General features: G+C 31.9%; 1 protein-coding gene across 2 annotated transcripts in view; it reads right to left on the bottom strand.

The window, feature by feature from the left end:
• The window catches only part of LOC114130964 (AT-rich interactive domain-containing protein 3A), a 76180-nt gene that overhangs the window by 6447 nt on the left and 42806 nt on the right, over nucleotides 1–26927 (bottom strand). For both annotated transcript variants that reach the window (XM_050203217.1, XM_050203218.1), the window contains exons 5-8: nucleotides 14847–15030; nucleotides 13346–14064; nucleotides 4407–4481; nucleotides 1583–2053 (exon numbers count right to left, since the gene is read on the bottom strand). In XM_050203217.1, the coding sequence (XP_050059174.1) occupies nucleotides 1583–2053; nucleotides 4407–4481; nucleotides 13346–14064; nucleotides 14847–15030 (1449 nt within the window). The remainder of the gene's footprint in view (nucleotides 1–1582; nucleotides 2054–4406; nucleotides 4482–13345; nucleotides 14065–14846; nucleotides 15031–26927) is intronic.

Below are 26927 nucleotides of genomic sequence, written 5' to 3'. Positions count from 1 at the left end.
CGGAGTATATTATAGCTGGGGAAAAATATTTTCATAATTTTAATATTTTGTACAGTAATGATATTTGCCATAAATACGTATTTCTCGTTTTTCGACTTTATTTAGATTTTTCAGGAGAAATAGGTAATAACTCTAATATTAAGGTAATGAATCATCTACGAAAAAAATTACAATGAAGAAGGATATAACTAATAAACCGGGAACGCCACGGGAGATGATAGTAAGTTATAAATATATGAATTTTGTTTCGACCGAGATATTTTGATTTTAAAGAAAAATAAATGGACTAAACAGCTTTGAAAATTTAAACAAAACAAAAAATATAGTGTTATCGAGTGTAAAATCGATAAAAACGTGCGAACAACATAAAGTTAGAAGCCCGTTTACGTTTTTAAAAGTTTATTTTGTGCGTGGCAGCTCGTTTGCTGACGAATGACGATTATATTATATACTATATATGTTTACCGAACAGCCAACGTATAAAGCTGCCCGCGTGCGTTTTCCGACCTCGGGGGACGTTGATACCGAATACATGCACACTAAACGTACGTCAAACTGCACATAACAATCAACTTAGTTCAAACGCGTAAAGTTAGAGAGACACTACAGTATATATATCTGTGTGTGTGTGTACATCAAAATATCATGTTAGTCGTTCCATTATGGGTGCATTAATATATATTGGCTATAATATATCATATTTAGGAAATCTCCGTTGTTTGAATCAATACCGACGAAATTTCCAACGCGGGACTAAATTACACGAGAAATGTACACACGCGGCTATAGCGAACGATTATAATATACGCACAAGTGGGTCACCGCGCTTCACGGAGTTTTCGTATGACGTGCGAACACTGTAGGCAAAGGATATATATATATATATTTCGTAGGCCAGTAGGGAATTCGTCCATTTTGCGAGCGACTCGGCCTCGACGGTGTTGTAAATCTATGGGCTCTTCGGAAAATTCGGATATTATGATTGTAATAATATCATAAATCGTATATTAGTCGTCGATGTTATAGATAGAGTATATAGGTTTTACGCTGTGTAAGATTTTATTTTCATTCGAAAATACAACGAAACGTCCTCAAAAAAAAACGTCCTTAATACGATCGCATATAAATACGAAACACGTCATTTCGTTCACCTCACTGGGATCGTCTACGACGTAAAATTATGCCGTTTTTCGCACACGTTTCTCGGTCAGTCGTAAGTTTAAAACACTTTACATCAATCTCGAATTTCAAACATATATCCTTATCCTTTAGCAGTATATAGTCATTCACCGTGTAAAGTCCCTGCGGCCCAAAGTCGAAAAACTCTAACCCTCTCCGTATATTCCTCTCTCGACTACATAACTCGCGAGCTATATTCGATTTACAAAACGACGATCCGTCATTCGCGTTTTATCGAACATCGAAAGTACTAACTTCTCGTCACTGTCGTCACACAAGTCAATATAATATCTTTTAGCTATGCAAACAAGCAATTACACGCATGTCGTTATTATTATTCGCGATCGATACTTCGTCCCTAAACCCGTTAGAGTAAAGACAAGACACGAAAGTGAGCGCTCACCGGCCGAAGGCGACGTGTTGATGTCCATCTCGACCACGTCCTCGTCGATCGGCGACGAGTCGCGCGTCGTGTCCGACCGGTACGCGACGTCGTCGGAGGCGGCGGCCGACGACGGTTGCGGCGGCGACGGGCTACCGTTGCTCGTCGCCTTGGCCGCGGCCTTTTCGTCGTCGCTGGAACAACCGCTGACCGGCGGCGAAGACCGTTCCGTTTTGATACGTTTAACCGATTCGCGTCGGCCGCGGTCGTACTCGTCGTCCGGACGGTCGCCGCCGCCGTCCTCGTCCTCACTGTTGTTGTTGTTCGACATCCTCTTTTTGCCCAAGTTCAGCGCTTCGCTCTGTTCCGGCACGACGACCGCGGCAGACATCTGCTGCTGTCCTTTGTACGCGGGAGTGAGGTTCAGCGCCGCGGCCGCCGAATAAGCGGCCGCCGCCGCGGCAGCAGCAGCCGACGGACTGGATGGCAAACCTGTGAAAACCACAATCAAACGTTTACTAACACTCGGCGACAACGCTGTGCGTCATAAATAATAATATACGTCATAATCGCAAGCCTGGGCATAAACGAGTTAAAAAGTTAAAGTTAAGTTAAAAGTTAAATTAATTTTAACTTTTTAACTTAGGTAACTTTTTTGTATTTAATTTTCATTAACTTAATTTTTAACTTAATTGATGTTTATTGATATTAACTTAATAAATAACGAGTTATTTTTAATAAAATCTAAGTTACGTTATTTTATAAATAATTAAATTATAAATAAACCTAACCTAACACTAACATATAAAAAAATAACTTTTTTTTAACTTTTAACTTATTAAAAAGTTAAAAAAATATGTGTATAAACTTTTGACTTAACTGAGTTAACCAAAAATTTTATTAACTTTTAACTTTTAACTTTTTCTTATTGATGCATATTAACTTAACTTAACTAAGTTAAAAAAATCATTAACTTGCTCAGCCTTGCATAATCGTATCATAGCGTCACGACAATCGTTTCAATTATTTGTTTGATTTTTTTTTTTTTTTTTAATTTTAATTTAACGTCATTGCTACCATCGTGAGACAGACATTATCGTGATATTGGTTACCACGAACCATGGTATATAGTTACGGTCCACTGAATTATTACAATATTATATGTACACGATATTCACTGATCTGTAATCCACGCGCAGTGCACTGCGTACGTATAATACGTAGTTCCAAACATATCGTCAAACGTCATATTATTTATATTTTGTCCAAACAAACACAACAGATATTTATAACGTCCGACATAAATCGTACATTTGTAGTGTATTGATTATTAACTAAATAACTATACATGGACGGTTATCGTGTGTGAAATATATACTGTGTGAAGTTTGCAAGTGAAAGACTCAATGGTTATATCTATACATAATATAATAATAAGTTATTGTACATATTGTGTAAGGGTGTACGTTTACAGAGCGGAGAGACGTCGGGTTGTCGGCACAAAGTTTCAAAATTCAAACCGAAATAAATTTGCCACAATAATACGTTATGGCGAATAAATAAATATGACAGTTTTGTGCGTGGGATATACGTTCAACGAGGCATATTGTACTGTGTAACCGATGTACGTTACGACGATACGACTTGGCGTGCACTAAATCAAATAATAATAGTTTGGTTCGACACATTATGAGTTCAACCCGTCTCAAATAGAAGACATTGTTGTCGTTCCGTACTTGGTTTAGTGTCTATATAATATGTTCTCGAGTCACGACCACATTAGATTTTTAACCACAGTGGTAGGGGTGGTTGGTCGATTGATTGTAAATTTGAAAATACAAATTAAGGGTAACGTTACCACGACGATCGTTTGATCCGTCACACTAATTACTATATCACGAGATGTCGATGTTACGTAATTGCGTGAATGCCGTCAATGTATTTTGATTTTGAAGGTGAAGAGTATGTAAATTTGTTTTGTTTTTAGCACCGATTAAAAAAAAATAATTATAATAAATTATCGCGTATATTTTAGTAGTCTCGTGATCAATATAGGTTTGAATTTGGAGTGGGCAACTACCTAAATTGATAGTAATAAATTAAACCGACCGAACGAACGTTTGACGTAGGTATATATAATGAAAGAAAACCAATAATGGTTTTAACAAATTAATATTATTAACATATATAGAGTCATTATTTCATTAATGATCACCATTTATGTTTCAAAACCGTCGATGTGAACCACAAGCAATAATATTGACTGTATTGAAAATGACTCGTCATTAACGATCGAGTGTTTATAATTTGAGTTACACAAAATAAAAATATCGATAGACAAACGAACATTAATAAAATAAAAATTAGATATTAATTTTTATCAGTACGTTCTACGCTCTAGTGAAAATCGCAATTATATGAGTGACCCAGAAAGATGTACTGAGAATTTCGTATGAAATATTTGCTGAACATTTTATACACTCGGACATAACATTTTCATAGTACAATTTTGTAATCATAAATACCAGATTTTTGAAAGCCTAGGTCATTAAAACAGATTTTTATTATAAATATTGTGTTATTTTTTTAATTTTATTATATTAACTACTCGTATAAGTTACACTTATTTTTTTTTACTTAAAACCAAACTCATGAATTGCCTAATTTAAACCCCTTAACGCGACGACTAATTTGTGTTACAATACAATACACTCTCTCTCTCTGCCGACCCTCGAATGCATTAACCAAGTCGTGAGTGCGCTACTTCGACAACAGATAGCAGGCCATGTACCAATGACCAGTTGTCGATTTCAAACACATGTTTTTATAATATTATTTTACTTACTTGAAATGGGTAGTCTCGGCATTGCAGTTTGGTTCGCTCTGACAATGTCCATCCACATGAGCATGCTAAGGAGTTCTGAAAAATGCAAAAATACAATTAATTAGTGAAAAATATTGAACTTATCGTTACGATAAAGACGGTATGCTTTCAATTATTAATAGTGGTTGTTAATATTTAAAAAATATATTTACAATAATATTATTGCAATAAATAATATTGTTATATTGTACTATTGTTATTTTGGTGTCTCGATTTGGGAACAAACGTATAGCTATCGTAGGTAATCTCAAAACCATCGAGATAATATTTACATCATCGTATTCATGACTATTTATTGATTTATTGTTACACATCGATATCGCAATAAATTATTTTAACACAATTTTTGAGCAGAAAATATTATATTATATTAAATTTACACTGGTCATTCTCTCGTTTGAGTGGATCTGGAATTCAACGTCCCGACACCCGGTATAGTAAATTAAATAAATAATTAGTCATATAACACTCATAACACTGACCTTTACGTAGACGGTGAAACCGTTAGACACAAAGTCTGAGAGGTGCGTGACTATTCATCACGTAGAAAACCGTTTTATTTAATATCTCAAATAACATTCGAATAAAGCGCCTAAAATATCATATTAAAATTACCCACATGTGTCGATATTAAAATATTATAATGTGTTCCCAAAAACGATTTTCATCCCTAAACACATGTGTTTTACTACTTCCACACATATATAAATTTATTAATATGTGATTGATGGTAGTATAACATTATTATACTATTTTATACACATGGGCACATGGCATTATTGCGATATACGTCGTCGACGCTGCAAATAATTCGCAACGGATTATTTGGATGAAATCGCGCAAAGCCCTTGATGTATACACTGTTATTGAGAGAATTATTGTCACTGTATCATAATATTATACTACCATTTTACACAAATCTGTTCGTGTGTTATGATGATTTAGTCAAAAGTTTTAGTTTTAAATTTTTAAACGTACATCGTTTGATTTTTAAAAGCTATTATTATTTTTTTGTTATATATATATATAATATATATATATATATATATATTATAAAATAGGTAGGTAATTATTATAATATATTATAATCTGTCACACGCTGTCGTCAGATGAATAGTGTGCGAGTTGTGTTATCGGAGGACATCGCCATCCATGTCCTTCGATCGATGGGATGTTACGCGTCACATCGCACCGAAGAAGTATAATGTGCGTTATCGGAACAATACAATTATACAGAATCTGTAAGTATGCATATTATATATATTTTTTTATTATTATTAAATTGTGTTTACAATCTATTTTACATAAACGTTAAGCAACATAGATGAGAAAATTAAATACAATGACATCAACGACACGAAGAGGAGACGATTCATTGACAGAACCTTAGAGAATAATCTGTACCTACACATTGCAGGCCATAAATATTATGAGTTATGACAAATCGCTATACCTAATAATAAGCGAGTTTAATTGTTCCGGAATAATGGAGTAGTAAATTACGCGTTTGAAATTTCACGTTTTTTTTATAATATGAACTTTTTCACTAACCCCTCATTGTTATCGACGTACAACGATATGATGTGTACAAACGATTTATTAGTAAGAGCGTTGGATATTATACAACAGTTATTTTTTGTCATTATCATATTATTTGATTAACAAAAACAATATGTAAATTTTGTTTTATTTGTCAAATCGCAATCGCATATTATAATAATATATGTACCTATGCCTAAGTACGTGTAATCAATATAGTAATTCCTACGCGCAAAACTTGGGTACACATCGATTAAACGCGAATTGACGTCAATTACGTATAGTCTCAATACGAGGAACGCGAACGGCAAATATTTATAGTGCCTAATGCAGACTATAGTAATGCTATTATTATTATTATTAATATTATTAGTATTATTAGGAAGGACGTATAGCTTAGGTAATTAATAAGCACTTAATATTTAACTACCTAACTACTGTTTATTATTACCGCATTCAAATTAACGTCGAATCGTCGCGTAAAATACATAAAATAATATTATAAATTATAACCAATACAGGTACAGTGTTTCGATTAAACGCGGCGGCGGTGCATCAATGTAATATAATAATAATACGATAATGATAAAACGCTAAATCTACAGCCGTAAAACGTTTATCGGCCGATTAAATACGCGACTTCCCAACAGCAGTACAACAGCCACCGCACCGTATATGCACACGCCCGTTATGAGGTGCCTATAAATTAGTACGCTATTAATAATAACGAATGCTCTTATATCGAGTCGATAATCGGACATGTACTTTAACAATAAATGCACTCTGTGACATGAATATTATATTATCGCAAAGCGAAATGTTTTTACGTCGTTTAGATATCGTAAAAAATGCGAATAACAAACGGACGTGACTGATGGCCAATATCAGTAATATAGTATTGAACGATTCGAACATTACTATTATTATTGTTATTAGTGTTCACCTAATTTAGATTATAATTTATAATGTATTCAACTGAATATCACTTATAACATAATATATTATAATATGTGTTGGTATGTCGCTTAAAATATTATAGTAAAGTTATATCTACAAGATATACAGTATTGAACACGCAACAATCTATTTAGTTTCTGCTCTTAACGTGTATGCTTTTTTTTAGTACCTATTTTTAAAAAACACACATAAAACTTAAAATTTATTTGGGTTATTTGGTATTTGATTCTCAAATTGTACACACAAAAAAACATCACTAAACTAGAATAAAATTGTTATATTTATATTTTTAACGTTAATCTACTTAACTGGAGTTAACCATTTATTGTTAAATATTTTAATGTTATACATTATATAACGTGGACAGGTTTTACACACTAAAATTAAATATGAACTTCTAAAAGGCAAAAAACTCGAATATCAAATCCCAACTTGTATCTAGCATAGTCAAATAGCCACTACTCTTTTTATAAGACAATATATAAAAGAAACAAGCAGCCCATTTATAAGAGACGGTCAGATATATCAGTAACCAAGACAGTTGTTTAAATATTTGGAAACATTATAAGATCTTATATTTTATAATTATTATTCTCAGAAGTTAAATAAATAAATATAATTCTATATTGAAACAGTCATTGAGTTTTTGTATTATGCCGTTGTACCTTAAATGACTAGTTGGCACGCAACACTGGCTTATTATGCAATTTTGTGCACCAAGCTGAATATTTACATTATTTTATTACATAATATTATTATAGCATAAACAATGGACATTTTCCTATTATGATAGTTATAATAACTTGAATTGGATTAGTTTAGTACATATTTTATTAGCTTGACTTAACGAGTTAAAAATAAAAAAATAATAATAACTTGTTCGGCCATATAATAATAACGCAAAAAGTGTATGGAAAACGTATGCATGTTTTCCTAAAACCAAAACCAAAAAACCCACTCAAATGCATACAGTATACAAAGTAGTTTTTACAAACATGCACATCCATATTTTATTCATAAATAATGCAATTATTCCAAATCTGATTATTGGAATTTTTGAATACATATATTTAAAAATATGAAGATTCAAACTTCTGTTTTCCAAATAATAACCACACTTTTCTTCTGGTAAAATAAATTATTAAGAGAATACATTTTATAAACATTTTAACGAATCAAAATTAAAATTCAAACGAGTTGTTTTTGAGTTATCAACTCAGTGTGCTAATAATAATAGTTCCATGATAAAGGGTTAGGAAGATTTAGGGCCTATGGACATTTAAGTTTTTTTAAATTTGTAATTAATAATGTTAATCTATTTACACTTATAATTTATAAAAGTAATCGTTTTATATATTTTTTTAAACTATTTTTAAGAGGGCTATTATCCTCAGCATAGACATTTTAATAACAAAAAACCAACTTGTTTGAATTTTGAATTGGGTACGTCGACATTAAAAAAAAAATATATTCACTAAACAATAATTTACAGTAAAAAAAAAAGAAGGATTCTCGTTTTAAAAACAGATGTTTTTATCGACACGTGATACTCCTTATAAATAGTACAAAAAATCACAAAATTTTGAAAGTATAATATGGTCTTTAATATATCAAGTCTATACCTATATATTGTATTATGTTTATTTTAAAATTTCAAAAGGCCGTTATAAACCGATTATTAAATGAACAAAAATGGGAATGACCATCCTTAGTGAATTATCCTGCTTTGCAGCACGTATGATATATATTTTAAATCCCGTCGACAAAAAAAAAAAAAAACTTAAAACGATGACTGTTGACCTCATCTCACGTCCCGAAGAGACGATGGCGTACACGATTTACCGGGGACACGACATGAATAGTTATAAATACGCACAGTCGTCGTGCAGACAACAACAATAATAATAATATATACTCGAATAAGACTTTACCGGCGGGCGCGTTATTAACGGGTGACAACGGGAAATGTGTTCTCCGTCCGTATGCACCACGTGCAATAATTAACCGGCCAGGAGCTCGTCTTGATACGATTCCAACGGGCTTATACCTTTAACGCGTTTTTGATCGACGCCGCGACCGTAACTAATGAAGACGTCTGATGAATGAGCAGAAACTAGAACGCATCGAGCGATATTCTTTTTTCGTTTCATCATAATATAACATATTATTTAGGTACCTACGCTAATTATATATACATAATTTTTTTTTTTTTTTGTTTCAGTCTATTCCAACGCAGTCGCTGCATTTCGTTGTCGCCGACTCGCGTACACTTAAAATATTATAATATTATATACGTACAAAGCTCGTGGTTATGGTTCAAAAACAGTGCAGTATGCATCGTAAATACGTTTACCACGACGATATATCATAATAATATCATAAGATCACAGACAATATTGACTTCCAACGTACGTCACAACCACCGAACTCGTGAAAATTTAAGATGCGTTACATCACTATATCGGACTATATCATGATATTATTATAATGTAAAACGAACATTCAAATGATTTTAATTATGCGGCCGTTTACCGTGAGTACCGTCGTACAGAACCTATAGTTGGCAAAGTTAAAAAAATATCGAGGTTTCTAAAAGAACAGTCATAAACAAGACAGTGCAATATGTGTTTTTGCTCGTATATGCTGAGCAATTTTTTGTATACGTTTTGTACGATAGTTTACAAATTATGATTTGTCCCAGTATGAAAGTATTTGTGACTAAACTAAATAATTTCTATAATCGTATAGAAATAGTAAGATCTGCAATAATCATTACGACACAATATTATAACCTTATCTTAGTAAGACGATTTCGATAAATTCGCAATGCACTTGGGCTCATCTTCACTAATCGAATAGTTTATGACTTGAAAGGTGTCCAAATAAAATATTAAAGATAACGCGTATTATCTATAATTTGTTGGCGTGGTTGCCAAATAATTACGTGTTTTTACATTTTTCAAAAAAATTATTTAATGAAATTCTGTGTTTTATATAATATTTAGGTTTACCTATAATTTTTTTTTATTACATTTAATAAAAATAACTGCTCAACAACAAAATGTATAATATTTATCAGATGATAAGACGTGATAGACTCTATAAATATATTTTTTTATATCAATATAAATGTTGCAAATATCTTTTATTTATAAAAAGTTTGACTACTTTGACTAACTAAACCATGTAATCTATAATGTTTCTCGTATTCATGGTGTTTTAACCTACAAGATTACAATGTTATGATAAAATAGTTTATTTTATCAAACTTACTTTAAAATAATTTTAAAATATAATTTGTTTGTAAAATATTTTAATAATATTATACTTAATAATCCTCACGATTTTTAAAACCACATAATCTAAAAGGTTATAACTAGGGGTTGGATTTTAAAGCATATAATAAAATATGCAACAATAAAAGCAAACTATTTGCACTATTTTGCACAAAAATCAAAAATGAAGCATGACCAAAATTTAATATGAATTATAGTTATAAAAATAATTAAAAAATATTGAAAAATTAATTTAAAATTAAAAAAAGAATTCATTATAAGTACCTATTTATCGTATTTATCTTGATTCGCAGTAGTGAAACTAACTCCGTTGTCCGAAAGAATATTTAAAATTTAACATAGAAAACGAACTCTCTAAATCCACTGAAGTGATCGGTGCATACTTCATACAAGAGATTTCAAAAAACAACACTAAATCTTAAATTTTGAAATGGTCGATATCGATGTTATAAGTACGCTGACCGTATAGGTACTAGGGGCTATATTATGTAGATCGATAATCTATACATTTAATAATCGAGCCGATAACGAAAAAAATAATAACCCAATATGACAATAATAATCATTTAGTCCACATTCTGGGTTTTTACATTTCTATTAATTTATTTATTTTATATTATAATATCATAATAAGCATAATATAAAAAATCCACTGCTAAAATAATTTTAAATACCCAAGCAATAAAAAAGCATAAAAATCGTTTAAATAAAAAAAGCCAAAATAAATTGGTTTATTTTGAAACAAATAACGTGAAACGAATTTATATATAAAAGTTAGATTTCTATCTCATACTTAAAAAAAGAAGCATATGCTTTAAAATCCGAGCCCTAGTTATAACCATAGCGTTACATAAAATAAATGATCATAATATACGAATAATCTATCAAAAATGTACAATATATATAAATACAGAATATTCGACAGAAGGCGTTTATTATTATTTAGGTTTTATGCAATTACTTCATTATTATTACTCTATAGTTTGCCGTAACAAAGCTGCACAGTGCACATCTCATCAGAAATCTTGTTAAATGGCATCGGTTGGCGACGATGGCCAGTAAAATAATAAAATACTTATACGATATCCCGCAACTAAGCCGCGCTTTGCTATGACAGAGCATTTTTACGAAAAATCATCTCCTCAGGATCGGTAAATAGATTTATTTTGTTTTTCGTATTTAAACGATTCGTTTACCTTAACATACGTCTGGCTGTCGTGAGACCGTATGTGTAAATTATAACAACATAGACGAAAAAAATAAAAAAAATAACAAACGTCAGTACGTCACACTGGCTTACGCTGAAAAAATATTATCAACGTGTCCGTTATACTCCGTATGTATTAAATAGATATCCATAAATCTCTGTCAAGTTTCTCACAGAGTATATATTTTATACTTTATTTATCATCATTGTATGAAATTCACAAAAAAAAAAAAAATAAAAAACTAATAATTATTATTAAAATATTATAAACAAAATTGTTTGAAATCCTGTTTTAGTGCGTTGTGGTATTTCTGATAGGTGGTAGGTATAAAGTTAAAATTACTGAGTAACGTGTCCTATATGTCTGGAGATCAATAATAATAATTGTGAATTATTGTCTTGTCTATACAAATTTTCATATTGTATTTAAATAAAAACTAATTTATTGACATAGTTTTTTTTTTCATCTACACGATTACGGAACGATCTGAAGATATACAACCTCATATATAAAAATGGTAACCCCCTCATAAACAAACTCTGTGTATAGTATATAAATCTAACTGAATACCAAACATTTTATTCATCATGCTAAACTGCCGATAATATTTATGTTATTAAATGACAAATTGAATTAAACATTATAATGCAATAATAATATGTAGATTGTAGATATTATTATCAAGTGTATATAAAACTACGTAATTGAATGTAATGATAAGACCATACAATGTACAATGTAATACTGAAATACTATTATTTATAACGGTAAATAATTAATTGTAAATAAAAATTTAGGGTTTACATAATATTATTTATATCAGAGGTGGAGAATTTAAGTCGATCGTGACTCCCTTATATTATTCTAAATAAAATAAATGTATATAAATGTTTTTTTTGTGGTAGATCGTAACAACCTAAAAAAACTCAAAAATCCATAACATTTGGCCCACGTCTGATGTATATTATATATATAATATAGTAAAAGATGTCAAGAAATAGTGTAATAACTATTCCTTATTATTTACAGAATATAACATTTATCGATATACCAATTACGTCACGGCAAAGTATATTATTAAATTATATATTTCACAATACAAATCTGTGTGATATAAATTAGTTTATGATATTCATGTCGAAATTCAATTAGAATATACAGTCGTTAATTATTAATGTGGTACGTTTATAAAAAATAAAAATATATTTACAGGAACCGCTCAATAATGACTAAGAAATTTATAGCATGTATAATTCAGAGATAACAATTATATTATGTAGATACCTAAAATGCACCTACCAATAAAGTGAAATCTAAGTGTCTAAACAAAAAAAAAAACATATTTTTTCTTTTATTAGTCATCATCGACTGTGTAACTATTGACAAAACATGCGGCGAGTAATAATTATTTGTTACCGACAAAAGAATTTTGATGTTTTGAGTGCTATGTACTACATAACATTATCTAGAGATAAAGAGCCGTGAGAAATCTATAATATTGAATCCACTTATTTCATTGCATTAATTAATCACTATTATTAAAATATTATAGAAGCTTTTTGAAATCTTACTTGAAATATTCAGAAATATGTATTGTACGTTATGTAATCTTGTATCTACCTAGAAACTGTTATTTATTGAATTGAAGAGAAAAAATTAATTTCCATAATTATTAAATACCAAACTTTTTAAATGTAAGTACAAAATCGGTTTATTAACAGTACAGATAATAAACGTAATACCTACGTAATATAGTATATCAGCGTGATTAGACGATTATATTATTTTTTAACGAAAAACTATTTGATTTATAAGGATTTATTAAAAAGCGACCTGCGTCGTCGGGGGTTTGGGTGCTCAGCGATCGTTTAATACTATGTATATAATATGCGCTACTAACCTCTCTGTTTGTTTGTCTGCTCGCTGTTAGACTGGACGGCGTTGGACTGATGTTGTTGTTGCTGCTGTTGATGGAGGTGTTGGAACGACGGCGGCTGGTGGCCGTTGAACAGCGACGACGGCGGCATGGGAGGCGGTGGCGGAAGTCCGGCGGCCGGCGATCGGGGTGTCTGGTGCAACGCGACAGCGGACTGCGTCTTGCACTCCGGTTGCAGTTGCAACTGTTGCTGGTGCTGCGGCGGACTGCACGATTGCATCCGCAGTCTGGGGTGGTCGACGCCGACGCCGGCCGCGGCGGCTGCTGCGGCGGCCGCGGCCGCGTGATGGTGATTGTCGATGATGGCGGCGGCCAGGTGCCGGAACCGATCCTCGGCGGCCAGCACGTTGGCGTAGTGGTGATGGTGATGGGACGAAGGCGGCTGTTGCTGTTGCTGGTGCTGCTGCTGTTGTTGCTGTTGCTGTTGTTGCTGCGGAGACGACTGCGGCGGAGCGCCGCCGCCGCCGCCCATCATCGGGTGCTGGTGACCGCCGTGCACTTGCTGGTGGTGACCGTGGTGATGGTGGTGCGGGTGACCGGGCGGCGGTGGCGGCATGTCCGAGTACATGAGCGACTTGTTCCGCCGGCCCTCGCGCCGATTGCCCGCTATAGCCATGTTCAGCTCGTCCAACGTACTGAACTGATTCATTCGTGACTCGTACGCGTACAAATATTTAACGTATCTGTATAAATGTTTATAAATTTATATTATCAATTTATACTTAGGACCCGATTTATTGTAATTAAGTGGCAGGGTTAAAAGGTTAAGTCGAAAATTATTTCAAAATTATCTGCAGAAAATAATCATTATAATAATTGGTGTCGGCGAATAGTAATCGAAATTCTAATAAAAATGTTTTAGAACAATAATATTTTTTATGTTCATATTATAACTACCGGATAAAAAATAAATCTATCTACATGGTGGTTGGTGAATGTAGTAAGTTGAGTGACATATGGATATATAATTATGAAAGACTGAGAAGTGTTCTGATAACTATTTTTTAAAGGCAATTATAATAATGTGCTCAAATCGGACTTTGAATTTGATTTAGTTTTTGGATAATAACTGCCATACATATTTACACAATTTTATAGTATTTAAAAAAAAAAACCAAGAATATCAATAATAATCATTCGATTAATATAAAATGTAATCCCTTTGTCTTGTATTTAAATATATATTATAATACACAAGCCTATATTTTACATAATTATATTATATTATATTCAATAACACTTATATTATATAAGATTTAAAAATTTAAATTTAAAATGTTTGGAAAGTTGCGTTAGTATAAGTATATGATATAATATTAATTATTTTATATACTCGGGTATTTATATTTTACCCACTTATACAGTACTATGTATTTATTGTTTTTACCTATGTATTATTATTTTTTTCGCAATTAAATGTAGTTTATGGTAAATACTTAAGTAATATTATATAATATGTACATACTGTGTGCGTAATGTGAACGCGGCACTCGTTATAGAAGGGGGTAATCCCAGGCCTCGGATGATCTCTTGCCACAATTTTTTGGTGATGACCGCGACGATACCACCTCTCTGGACAACCAACTTGTACAGGGTGTACAGATCTAACACACGTTTGGCCATGATAGGTAGACGGCTAATTGGAGTTCCTATAAAAACAAAATGTATAAATACAAACATATTTTTAACACGGTTTGTTCATAAAAATATAGCGTTTGATTTAAAACTATACTTTTATATTTGTACATGACAATAATACGTTAACGCAATATATTTTTACGTTTATAACGAGGCGTGTATAATAATACTTCGAGTATATGATTGTAACTTTGTACGTATAGATAGTTGCATCATAATATAACTAGCAAACGGCGGATATATATATCATTAAAAATTCTACAACCTTCAATAGAAAACTATATCATTGCACAGAAATCATTCTATTTTTCAAAGCAGAGTTGTGCTATATTATGTGCGGGTATGATCGGATTGAGATAATCCGATAACACTTTACGCATCACCATAAACGCCGTGGGATGAAAAAAAAATGTATCGAGAAAAGCTTTAGTCATGGCGCCACGTTACACCGTGTAATCTTATAAATCCAACCTATCGATATAGTAGTTGTCGAAACGAATAAATGAATATATTACAAAGCAATTCTGTGTAAACATAATATCGTTATCTAGAAGAAGAAGAAAAAAAAAAGTACTTAAATACAATATATAAACGAGTTTCACGCGTGTAGTCGTTCCTATTCGTTCAACGAAAAATAATAATCATAATAATCTGATTAAAAAATTTAACTTTATAAAGCCGTCGCATTAGTTATACCGTAGGTACCTGCGCCACATCCATTTAATTTAATACGAGTATTATAATGTTAAGTCTATACACATACAATATGGCGTCGAATGTGCAACCCAATATAATAATGTAACGAATAGTAAAGAAATACGTCCAACTGCAGACGAGGCGTACATGCACGAAAAGCGTACACTATAATGATACATTTTATTACGTATATTATAATGTTGGATGCGTATAATACACTAATACCCGTAATACCTATAGGTTAACGCTAAAAAAAAAGAAAAAAATAATACAGAAATCGGGCGAAGGATCTGAAATGGCGAAGTGCAGACCCCCTCGGGCCGTTTCCAGTCAGCCGCGCGGTTCTTTTTACGACTTATAATTACGGGCTATATTTATTATTATGTATATTATATATTTTTAGTTACCTGCGCGATGCGCGTACGGTAGGAATAATGTAATAAAAAAAATTAGACTCGTTCCATTATAATTTATATTATTATTCGTTTGCTCGTGATTCCGCCCTCTAACCGCCACCGCATACCTAACATAGTACATGGTTATGTGTTGGTATATATAATACTATACTATTATTACTATATTTATATATTATTATAGTCGGTGTACACAAATACGCGAAAATAGTTGTTCAAATCGTGAAAATCCAGTTAGAATAAAAATAATAATGAAAAATACAAAGACGAACAATAAAAAATAAAAATACATAACGAATACAATAAGATAACGACTACTGTAGTTGTAGTCGTCTATAAAAGAGAAAAAAATCTTTTTTTCTAAACGCGCATAGATTTGTTATTATTATTATTATGTCAGACATAAATACTATAAATAATATCTAACTTTTACAAAACGATATTTTTTTACCCAACACGATATTATTATGACGAAAACTTACGACCTTGGTGTATTATATATATAAAAAAAAAATTAATTGAATACGTATGTTAGACGTCGTATATACACAAATACTTTTATGCGTGGTAGTGCCGAGGCCTCATTGTAATAAGTATAATATAATACATACATGTAACGTATAAATAAACGCCTAAAATTAGATCTACAGTTGATTAATGTAAGATAATTATATTACACGTATATAATTTAGTCCAAGTGCAAAACACGAAAGCGAATGTCAATCAAATTTTTAACTACCGTGAAATACGCTTTTTATATTTAATCGTTTTTTTTTTTTTTTGTATCAAAATAATATTTGAGTTAATTAATATTATATATCATATTATACAATCTATACATGATCATTTTATCCACAATTAAAATGTTGAATAACCTCTTACAATCGAGTCGTACATACTATATAATAATATGATTACAAATAAAAATTGAAATACACGTAAATCAAACAAACAACCACCGTATAGTATTATATTATCGAACCAAGTTCCCACGACTCGTGTCTTCGATGGATATTTGAAATTCATCTAGTGGGAACAAAGTACCTCCTAAGTACTTGCGTTAATATTCGGTATTTGTTATTCGCCACCTTCCCGTGGACTTTAAGTAATAAAGTAACAAGAGTCAATAAAATACTATATATCCTCGTGGAATTCAAGATTAGTGCGTTTACATAAATATTCGGGAAATCTGACAATAATTTTCCGAATATGCATTCGTCAAGTAAACTATAGTTATAGATTTTTATATTTTAATCGGACCTCGTACAAACCCTGCAGACTAAATTAATATACTAAATATTTATTTTAATGTGATAAAATTCGTATCTCATGCAACAAAGTTTAAGAATTGGCCCCCCCCCCCCGTGTTTGGAAGCAAAAGCTTATTTTTTGGCCAAGTCTGCAGTGCATCATCAAAACCCGTGAAGTGTCGATTATATCACAATGGTCAAAAAATCAAAACAAGGGAAACAACATCGACACTGTGGACACGGCTGCAAAAGCAAACGACGTGATTTTCTCGCGACGAGCGAAAGACGACGATATTTCGTCACGCGATCGTCGATACGAAACGATACGATAGAAACATTATAGAAACGTATATTTTATACGAAAAAAAAAAAATTGCCATTGCAACTACCTATACACATATTATAATAATAAAATGTAGTCTATATCATTATATGTTTTCCGTTTCGTATAGAAAAAAGGCGTTTACGACGAAGGCTTGTCCGTATATAATATTATTATTATTATGTACGGCACTATAATATATATATAGTGTACGTCGAAACACACACACACAGGACTTCTGGGAACCGTGTATAGCGTCGTATTATAATAATATCATAACCGAGTCGTCGGCGTGTATAATAATATTGTATTTACGTACGTAAATAATACTGGACGGTGTTATTATAAAAAAATCGTACGTGATTGTTTCGAATGCCGAGCTCGGAGGGCTAGGCCGGGTCATTAAGCCAAGTATTGTGTGTTGTTTGTCGCGCGCGCACGCCACCGCCGCCGCCGTCTCCTGCAGCACCACTGACCGCCACCACGACGGCAATATAACGTATAATAATATATGCCTCCACCACCCCTTCCGTCGCCGGCCCCGCGAACTATTATCGGGGAGGCGCGATTCGTTTTTCAGTCCGTTTTAATATTTTATTATTAATACCACACACACACAATAAAAACAACTCTATACGCGCCGGTCTCACTGTTAGGACGTCATCCGACTTGCACAAAAAACACACACGCGTACTTATATATATATGTACGAGTATACACCTTCACGGGACCATTATATAAACCTGTACACATGTATTATTGTGTGTGTGTATATATATATGATATATACGATTGTGTGAGTGTGTGTGTGTTTTCAGTCTATCAATATTTACAATTGTTGGTGCTCTTTGACGTACCCACCGCCCTTATGCCATAGCATTACGATCGTATATTATATGGTGATATAATAATATTATAATATGTACGTGTAAATATCGCCGCGTGTGTGGCGTGATTGATCTCGTGTGCGCGGCGCCTTTGTATGATATAGCGTGGCGAGGTGGTCCGCGTACGGTGGTGGCCGGGCGGGCAGGAAGAGAGCGTCCTGCGTATATACCGATGTATATTATAGTCGCCACATCAGGATGATTATTAAAACACTCGTTCGGCGGACGGGGTGAAGCCCTAGTGTGATCATAATTTTACCTGACCAAAGAGGGGACGCTTTTTAAAAAAAAAAAATTAAGAATAATATTATATCGATAACTATATTGGGTACAATTATTACTATAACCGCTTATTATTGATAGTGCCATTGAATAACCGATCTAATCAATCATCAATATTATTATATGTGATATTAATACATTTTTAGTAAAACAACATTTTAATAGTACTTTATACAAACATACAATAAGACAAGTGTATATTATGTAATATTTAACAGGATATTTTAATATCGATGATTGAAAACGATAGCGGTCAATTTTATAAAAAAAAAAATTCACCCGCATGCAAATTAAATTTTAAAAAGTTGATTTTTTTATTTATATGAGAATCATATTAGATTTCCAAATCCCTACCCTAATGTGAAACATCTTGTCACATTATGTGAAAAGCATTTTCTATACATGGTATTATGTACATATTATATACAGTATCAGTTGCAATATTATTTTTTTTTTTTTTACATTTATCTACATATTATTTAAAAATGAAATGCTATTCGTTAGTAAGCACATAGCTTGAAAACGGATGGATCGATTGGACTCATTATTTTGGTTTTTTTTTTAAAAAAAAAAAGATTGAGTAACGTTTTTATGAAAATAAAAATTTAAAATTACGAAAAAAATTAAAAGTACTTTTTTCTATGGAATTTTTGTATGAACTCGCGGCCATATGTGTATATTTGACGATATTTTGCATGCACGTAGAGTACAGATGATAACAATACTCTGTTGTAATACACTATCAAAACAACGTTTATCAGGTCAGCTAATTAATAATAAAATTACATAATTTACTTGTATTAAGCTTACAATATGTGGAAGTTATGTACGACGGGGAGACATGATTAATGACTTGTTGAATCCGTCGATGGGACTTATTTGAGCAGGGAGAAGTTGAGTTTCTAATCAACTATAAAGTTGTAACTTAGTTGTACCAGCTACTTAGTATTTACCCATTTACTATATTATACGACGATTGTATTTAAGATAACGTAGCATATACATTATCGTGGAAGTTTTAATTTTAGGTTTAGATATTTTACTATAAAGTACGTATTACACCTAAATATATGTATACGCGAGCTCTAGTTTACAACCCTTCTAAAAGTATACGTGTTTGACAGTATTGTTTCAGAAGAGTTAAATCAGGCAGTCATTGCGTGATGCATAATATTATATTATATTATACTTAATAGATTAGGCGTGTACAAATATGTATAATATAAATTATAAATATAATGATGAGTTACACAAACTTAATAAAGCAGCGTTCAATGCTATTCCTCTTTTAATATAATAAAAATAACACTTTAATGAGAACGTGAATGATATAATTTCATTCAGTTTTTTACTTTTATCATAAATTTATAAATTATTATTTAATCATGTTTTTTTTTCATTGTTTGTTCGGAGATATTATCTTCATATTTTTATATTTTATTGCTACCAGCTACGACCACTTGTGTCTGGTATGCTGTTATTTACATTATTAAACACAATAGTTATTTAGTTTATAAATTACGAGTAAATTAAAAGTATTGAAACTTTTTATAGTTATATAATTTTAATACACACGTGGCACGTCACATGATGCGCACAAATTCCCAAATTCAGCAGGATATAAGCAGCAAAGCTTGTTCGATGCGTCTGATACAGGACTTAAGGATTCACGTGCGGAAAATTGATCACCGCAAAACGTATCTACATGGTAAGATAATATATAATATTGTCCTTATGACTTTATGCGAAGTCTGCGTCACGGTATTATTGGTTCGTGTCTGTGTATGCGATCCGTTAATAATGTGTAGTTAAAAGACACCCCTTCCCCCACATACACACACACACACACACACACACACACACACACACACACACACGTATAGACGATAAACTTTGAATAATACTACTCATGGTTCCGGGATATACGTTTTAAACTCGACTCGCGTACGATTTATACCCGGAACCGGGTTCACACAATATAATATGTACGCAGATTAAAAACGTTTATTTACAACGATATAATAATTAATAATATTATAAAACTATGTAACGCATTTATACGATATAATAATATAGGTTCGATTAAAACGTACGAACACAATCGATCGTTATTCGTTAGTGAGCACGTATCGCGCAATATAAAATGCATTTACCTAAACATAAATACATCGGGTCATATGAAATATAATAATTTCATATTAACGACTGAAACGAGCAGATGGCCGTGTGTGTATATATATATATACATATATAAACGGCTAGACTACGTGTCTGTACAACAATTGAGACGTCATTAAAACGAAATCATACATTATTTATCAAAAGGAATGTTAATGGATTGCGGAAATTTTATAGACCAGCCGAGTCGTTTTTTTCTCTTTTCTCATCGCATATACGCCAACCTCCACCGAACACACTGCAGACTCGGTCACATATTATTATTATTTTTTCCAGTATAATTAAAAACCCTTAGATACGCGAATACGGCGTGGGCCGGAAACAACAGAGCCCCTTTGGCTAATGAGGGTATCAAAACATGTTCCCGACGTATATATATATATTATATTTTTATATATCATATATTAAACCTACACGTACATAATATATTATGCGCTTAAGCGTGGTGGTACGCGTCATGTGTATACAGAGTGGTGTAGGACACCAGCAATATAATAGTATACTCGTATTAAAAACTTCGCGACAATTTCGGTGCAAATCGATTCGACCTCGAGTTTGAGGTTTGTCTTTAAACTGGGATTACTTTTTAAGCATTTGCCGTTCGACCCGTTGGCTTCCATTAAAATATATATCGTTTCCTTTTAGCATTAAATGTACTCAACAGTTAAACGGATTTCACACCTTTACGAATTGCAAGTGCGTTAGTGCATCGTATTTATTTAAAACTATTATATACTATTATAATCTGATCAGCTGAAAAAATCACCACTATCTACTGCGCGCGTTCTAACAATACGTGTGAATGCAATAAACTTTCGCTTCACGAGCATAAGTATAAGATTTGGGCGAATATTATTCCATGTAGGTAGACATATTAATATTATTTTGGATCCTCTTTTTCGGTAGTCAATATAGCAATAATTGGTTTATGAAAGAAACAAAATATCTCAAGAGCAAAAATGATGTATCGAAAACTTAGAAATATCGGGTTTCACGACAAGAACGGTCTTTGATAGACAGACATAAAATGTATACATAATTACTTGAAATAGCAAACTAATTGAGATATCGCAGATGCGTTCTACATATAGTATACGGGTCGTCTATACGGCGGCAGTAGAATCTGAATACCTACCTCAGTAAATTATAAATTGTGATTATATACGTTTTCGTTTCGTGAATTCTCAAAAGAAACCAATCAGACTATGAAATCGCTCTGTATAATATTATACACCACCAAAAGAGCACACACATGTCCGTGATTTTATATCGCCCGTTGCTAGACAGAAGTTAATTATACATATATAATATATATATTATACATAGGAGGAGGGTTCCCGAATATGTTTATAAATATATATATATCGGTCTGCTGTCTGGGTGCGTATTTTGCACTTTAATATTATTATACAAATGCACACACGCACAGTTTCACCGGGCTTACAATATATATAATATATATATAATGTATATATAAAAATGTCCCAAAAATCTGTCGGCCATGTGTTTTTGCCGATGCAGCCACAGCGGTGCGTGTCATACGATACCGCCGCGCCGCATCGGATTTTTATAATAATAATAATATATTATTTGCCCTCGGGGGTAGTCGTAAAATTCGACCGGCTATACCAAAATATATATAGTAGGTATGCCTTATATAATATACACGCATTATACGTATATCACACCATTCTCCGCCCTATATATTAAACATGCGTCGTCATTGTCGTCATTTTTTCGTTAATTCCCAACTGCAGTTTATTATGTAGGTTTAAATATATTAAAGTTATTTTCCCTTCAAAATATCTATAAGTATATATATATAATACTCACATAACGCATACGCACCCGCTACTATGTTTTCGATCGTTACAACCAAGGCGGTGACATCGAAGTCCGTCGTATATACGCGTTACACTTGTATACGTATAATAAGAATGAGACATATGAGAATTATAAAATATAATGCCGAGTTTGAGGTTGATTTATTATTATATGCGCGTCACATATTGAAAAGATCAGACGATATCAATGCTTAATGTAAGTATTATAATATTACATATTATAGAGCATTATATATTATTATATAAGAGGTTTGCAGACGTGTTTTCTGGTTTCTCTTTGTAACATTATTGGAAAAAAGGGAAACGTCATGTGGCCTACCCTGTAATTTGTACCTATTTATGTCATAAGGGTAAAGAACGGAAGTTGAATAATACATCCCTACATTATCCGAGTAAGTTAAAGAAAAAAATGTCTATATTATGTAAAAGTAAATGCTCATCAAATAAATTTAAATACTTTAAAATAATAAATATCATCAAAGATTAAATAATGTTTTTCTAATAAATAATTGTACATCATTTTTTAAACCTATATTTAATACCGCAAGTATTACAGAATACAGCAATAATATACAGATATAGGTATGTGCAAAACGTATTTTCTCGTGTAATACGTTCGAGCCCTCCAATGAGCATTTCTATATACTATGCGGTTCGGCGTTAACAATATTATTCTTTTATATTATATTATAAGTACGAGCGTTTCGGTTACCACGCAGTTAAACGATATTTTAATGGCTCGTCGTTGTCGGACGGACTAGTTTTTAATATTTTTATCGTCCGCTATTAAACGCACAACACATAATAACAATATTACGAGTATAATAATATTATATAGTAATTCCTCTGCTTCTATTATTATTATTATTATTATTATCATCATCAATAACACAACTATAAGTAACGATGTTATATTATTATAGTTTTAGATTACTGAGAGGTGTCGTTTAAGTCTCCGGCCGCACGGGTACATACATAATACCGGCCGAGAGCCAGAGCGCGTCGTGCCCAAAGCCATAAAAATATGATTACCAGAGTAGAGTATCTATACATATATCACATATTATATTCAAATATATAATATTATTATGTTCATATAATAATCTACCGCATATAATATCAGTATAGTTCGGACAGTCCTGTACAGCTACCTACAACCCAGTGCCCCCGTGTTGTTGATTCGGATTGTCGTAAACAGAAGAGCGTATATTATAGAGTTTTGATGGATTTTACGCGGACCGAGGATATAATAATATTCTATTCTATAATTTTTATTTTCGTTATTATTATATTATAATTTTATTTTTTTTTATCATTATTACGTGTTTATGGTGGATTTTTACGACGGTCCACTGACATTAGAAAACATTATCATAATCGTATAAAATATATTATTCGATTATGCAAAGGCTTACTGATAAACGAAATTCGCAATAGTGTAGCTAGGATAGCGCATCACTGCAACTATGTATAATGTGTAAAAAATACTTAAAAAATAAAATATATATAAGATCGTTAAAAAATAAATGAAAAACCATAGTATACTATATCATAAAACCTTTTGGATATGTAAGTATATAGGTACAGACGACTCGAAACTTTATAGTATATATTAGGTGTTTTTAAAATCGATTCAAATTTCTGTTAATTATTTTCCTATGTATGACACATTTTATAGTTTAAAACAAATTGCATGGTACTAATATTGTATTAATATATTAAATATAACTTTAAGATTATAATAATTTATACTTAAATGGTTTTATCTTATACTAAATTGGTACTGCAGGTTCATAATGTGGTGGTTAATTTATCTTTTTTCATTTTTATCTTACTTTGAACAATGTGCATTGTGTTCGAATTGAAGAAAAAATTGGTCAATATATGAACATTAATAACTTTAGTGTGAGTACAGTAAGTTATATTTTTACGTAGAACGCGAAAGATTATACTGTTAGTACAATAGTAGATTATTGTCTATCGTATAATGTTGTATGTTTTAAACACGATCATTTTTTTTTTTTTTTGCTCAAATTGTAAAATATTTGCGGTAAAATGGTTTAGCTACTCAACGACGATGTTTCGTGTAAAATTGATGGAGGTATAAAACCCCTTTCATGTATATATCTATTAGTTCTATATCTATAATATATATAGTGTATCCGACTGTTTAATAGTATTTAACTTACTAAATAATAATATACGTTTTACATCTCATGGTTTTTATAACGGCGATGTGGAATAATATATTTTACGAGTATACGTCGAGAATGCGGGTGGTAAATGAAACAAAAAACTAATAAAAAAATGACACAACTACCTACATATAGTTAACCTCGAAATAAAATATATTTAAAGGTTATTTTTGGCACCCGCGATAATACGTTAACATCAAAATAATGTACTACCTATAACTTTATACTATGTAGTTTTATTATTATTATTATTGGAGCACAATTGTGATTTTTTTTTTGATTTAAAATCGTTATAAAAAAATTGAGATAGCAAATTCGAAGGCCAAGCTCTTCTAAAAGTAACTAAAAGTCAAATTGCTTATTAGTTATTCTACTATATTAATAACTGCGAGATCCTACCGTGGCAATAAAATACATATAGACTTGATAATAATCGTAATAACAATAATGACGACGCCGTAGGTAGTTAATTTCGAAGAAAAAGTTGTTTCCCCCGTAAACTTCGTATATACATACCTAATACTATTATAATGGTACATAACAGGCGTCTGAGCAAATGGCGTGATAAGTATACTGCGCGTGCGTACGCTCAACGGTGTATAATATATAAAAAACAGTAAATAAAAAATATATATAATAAAAATCGCGCGTGCAAAATAAAACCTCAATATTCACAGTCGACAACAAAATGGCGGCTATATTTTCGTTATTTATATACGTCACGTGCGCCACCAGTCGAGATTACGTTTACCTACATAACAATATAATACGAGATAAACGATGGTGACCAATGCTGCAATATGAGTGAATGGTGTGCGTGTAAGCACATTGTTCGCGACATTTGTCACGTCCGTTTAATATATTAATATTTTTTAAGTAGGTATTGCTTTACGACACACGATTTAATTGCGAAATATGGCCACTGCAGACATTGAAACACAGCTCTTATACGTATAGATATACTGACCTATACCTATACTTTAACTACAGTATAACCGACGACCGAGACATCTTCGTCAGAATTTTTTTATCCTTAAAAGTATATAAAAACTATACGATCACGATCGTATATACGTGACTCACGTGATTTTTAAGTATTAATTAAATCCTAACTCTGTATATTATTGTACACGCTATAACTATGTGCAACTATATATATACATATAATAAATACTAACTAACGATAATAAGCAGTACCTATCTATGCGAATGGCTTACCGATTCGTGGCCCTCAATTCGTATAATATAGAAAACGGGCAATACATTTCGTCAGACCAAAAATGATGAGAATCTAAAATATATTACTCTATTAAGTAAGTAGGTATAAAGTCTAAACAAGATTTGTCAACCGGGATTTCGTCACACACGCATAGGATTTTGGAAAGGCCGCAGTAACCCAATAACTGTTTGATCGACAATCAAACGTGTACAAAAAACGGTCATTGTTTTATGTGAGTTTTGACTAAATATATGAAAATATTGTCGTCGTTTATTCACAAGTAAAGTAAACCATCATTTATTATTACCTCCCGTTTCTAATATACCGTAACATGTCATGTTCCATGTATTTACTATTAATAAGTACCTAATAAAACATCAGTATACCGTGATATCCACAGACTTTAAGTAGAGTACCTTTAGTTTATCATGGATCGTGAAACTTGATAATAATTATGGTAATCACGGTTTCTATGTGAGATTGAACTTGACTATAGGGTAAAGGTAAGGTTTAACAATGAAAATGACAGTTGACAGTTAACCAATGATTATAACTATTAGATGATAATAACTGATTTAACCAATATCATAGCATAGGTTAACCTAACTAGATATTTTTCAAG

This window comes from Aphis gossypii, chromosome 3 (genome assembly GCF_020184175.1).
Source record: "Aphis gossypii isolate Hap1 chromosome 3, ASM2018417v2, whole genome shotgun sequence".
In the NCBI taxonomy this organism is placed as follows: domain Eukaryota; kingdom Metazoa; phylum Arthropoda; class Insecta; order Hemiptera; family Aphididae; genus Aphis; species Aphis gossypii.
Note: the sequence above shows the minus strand (reverse complement) of the source record. Positions and strands in the feature narration are given on the sequence as shown.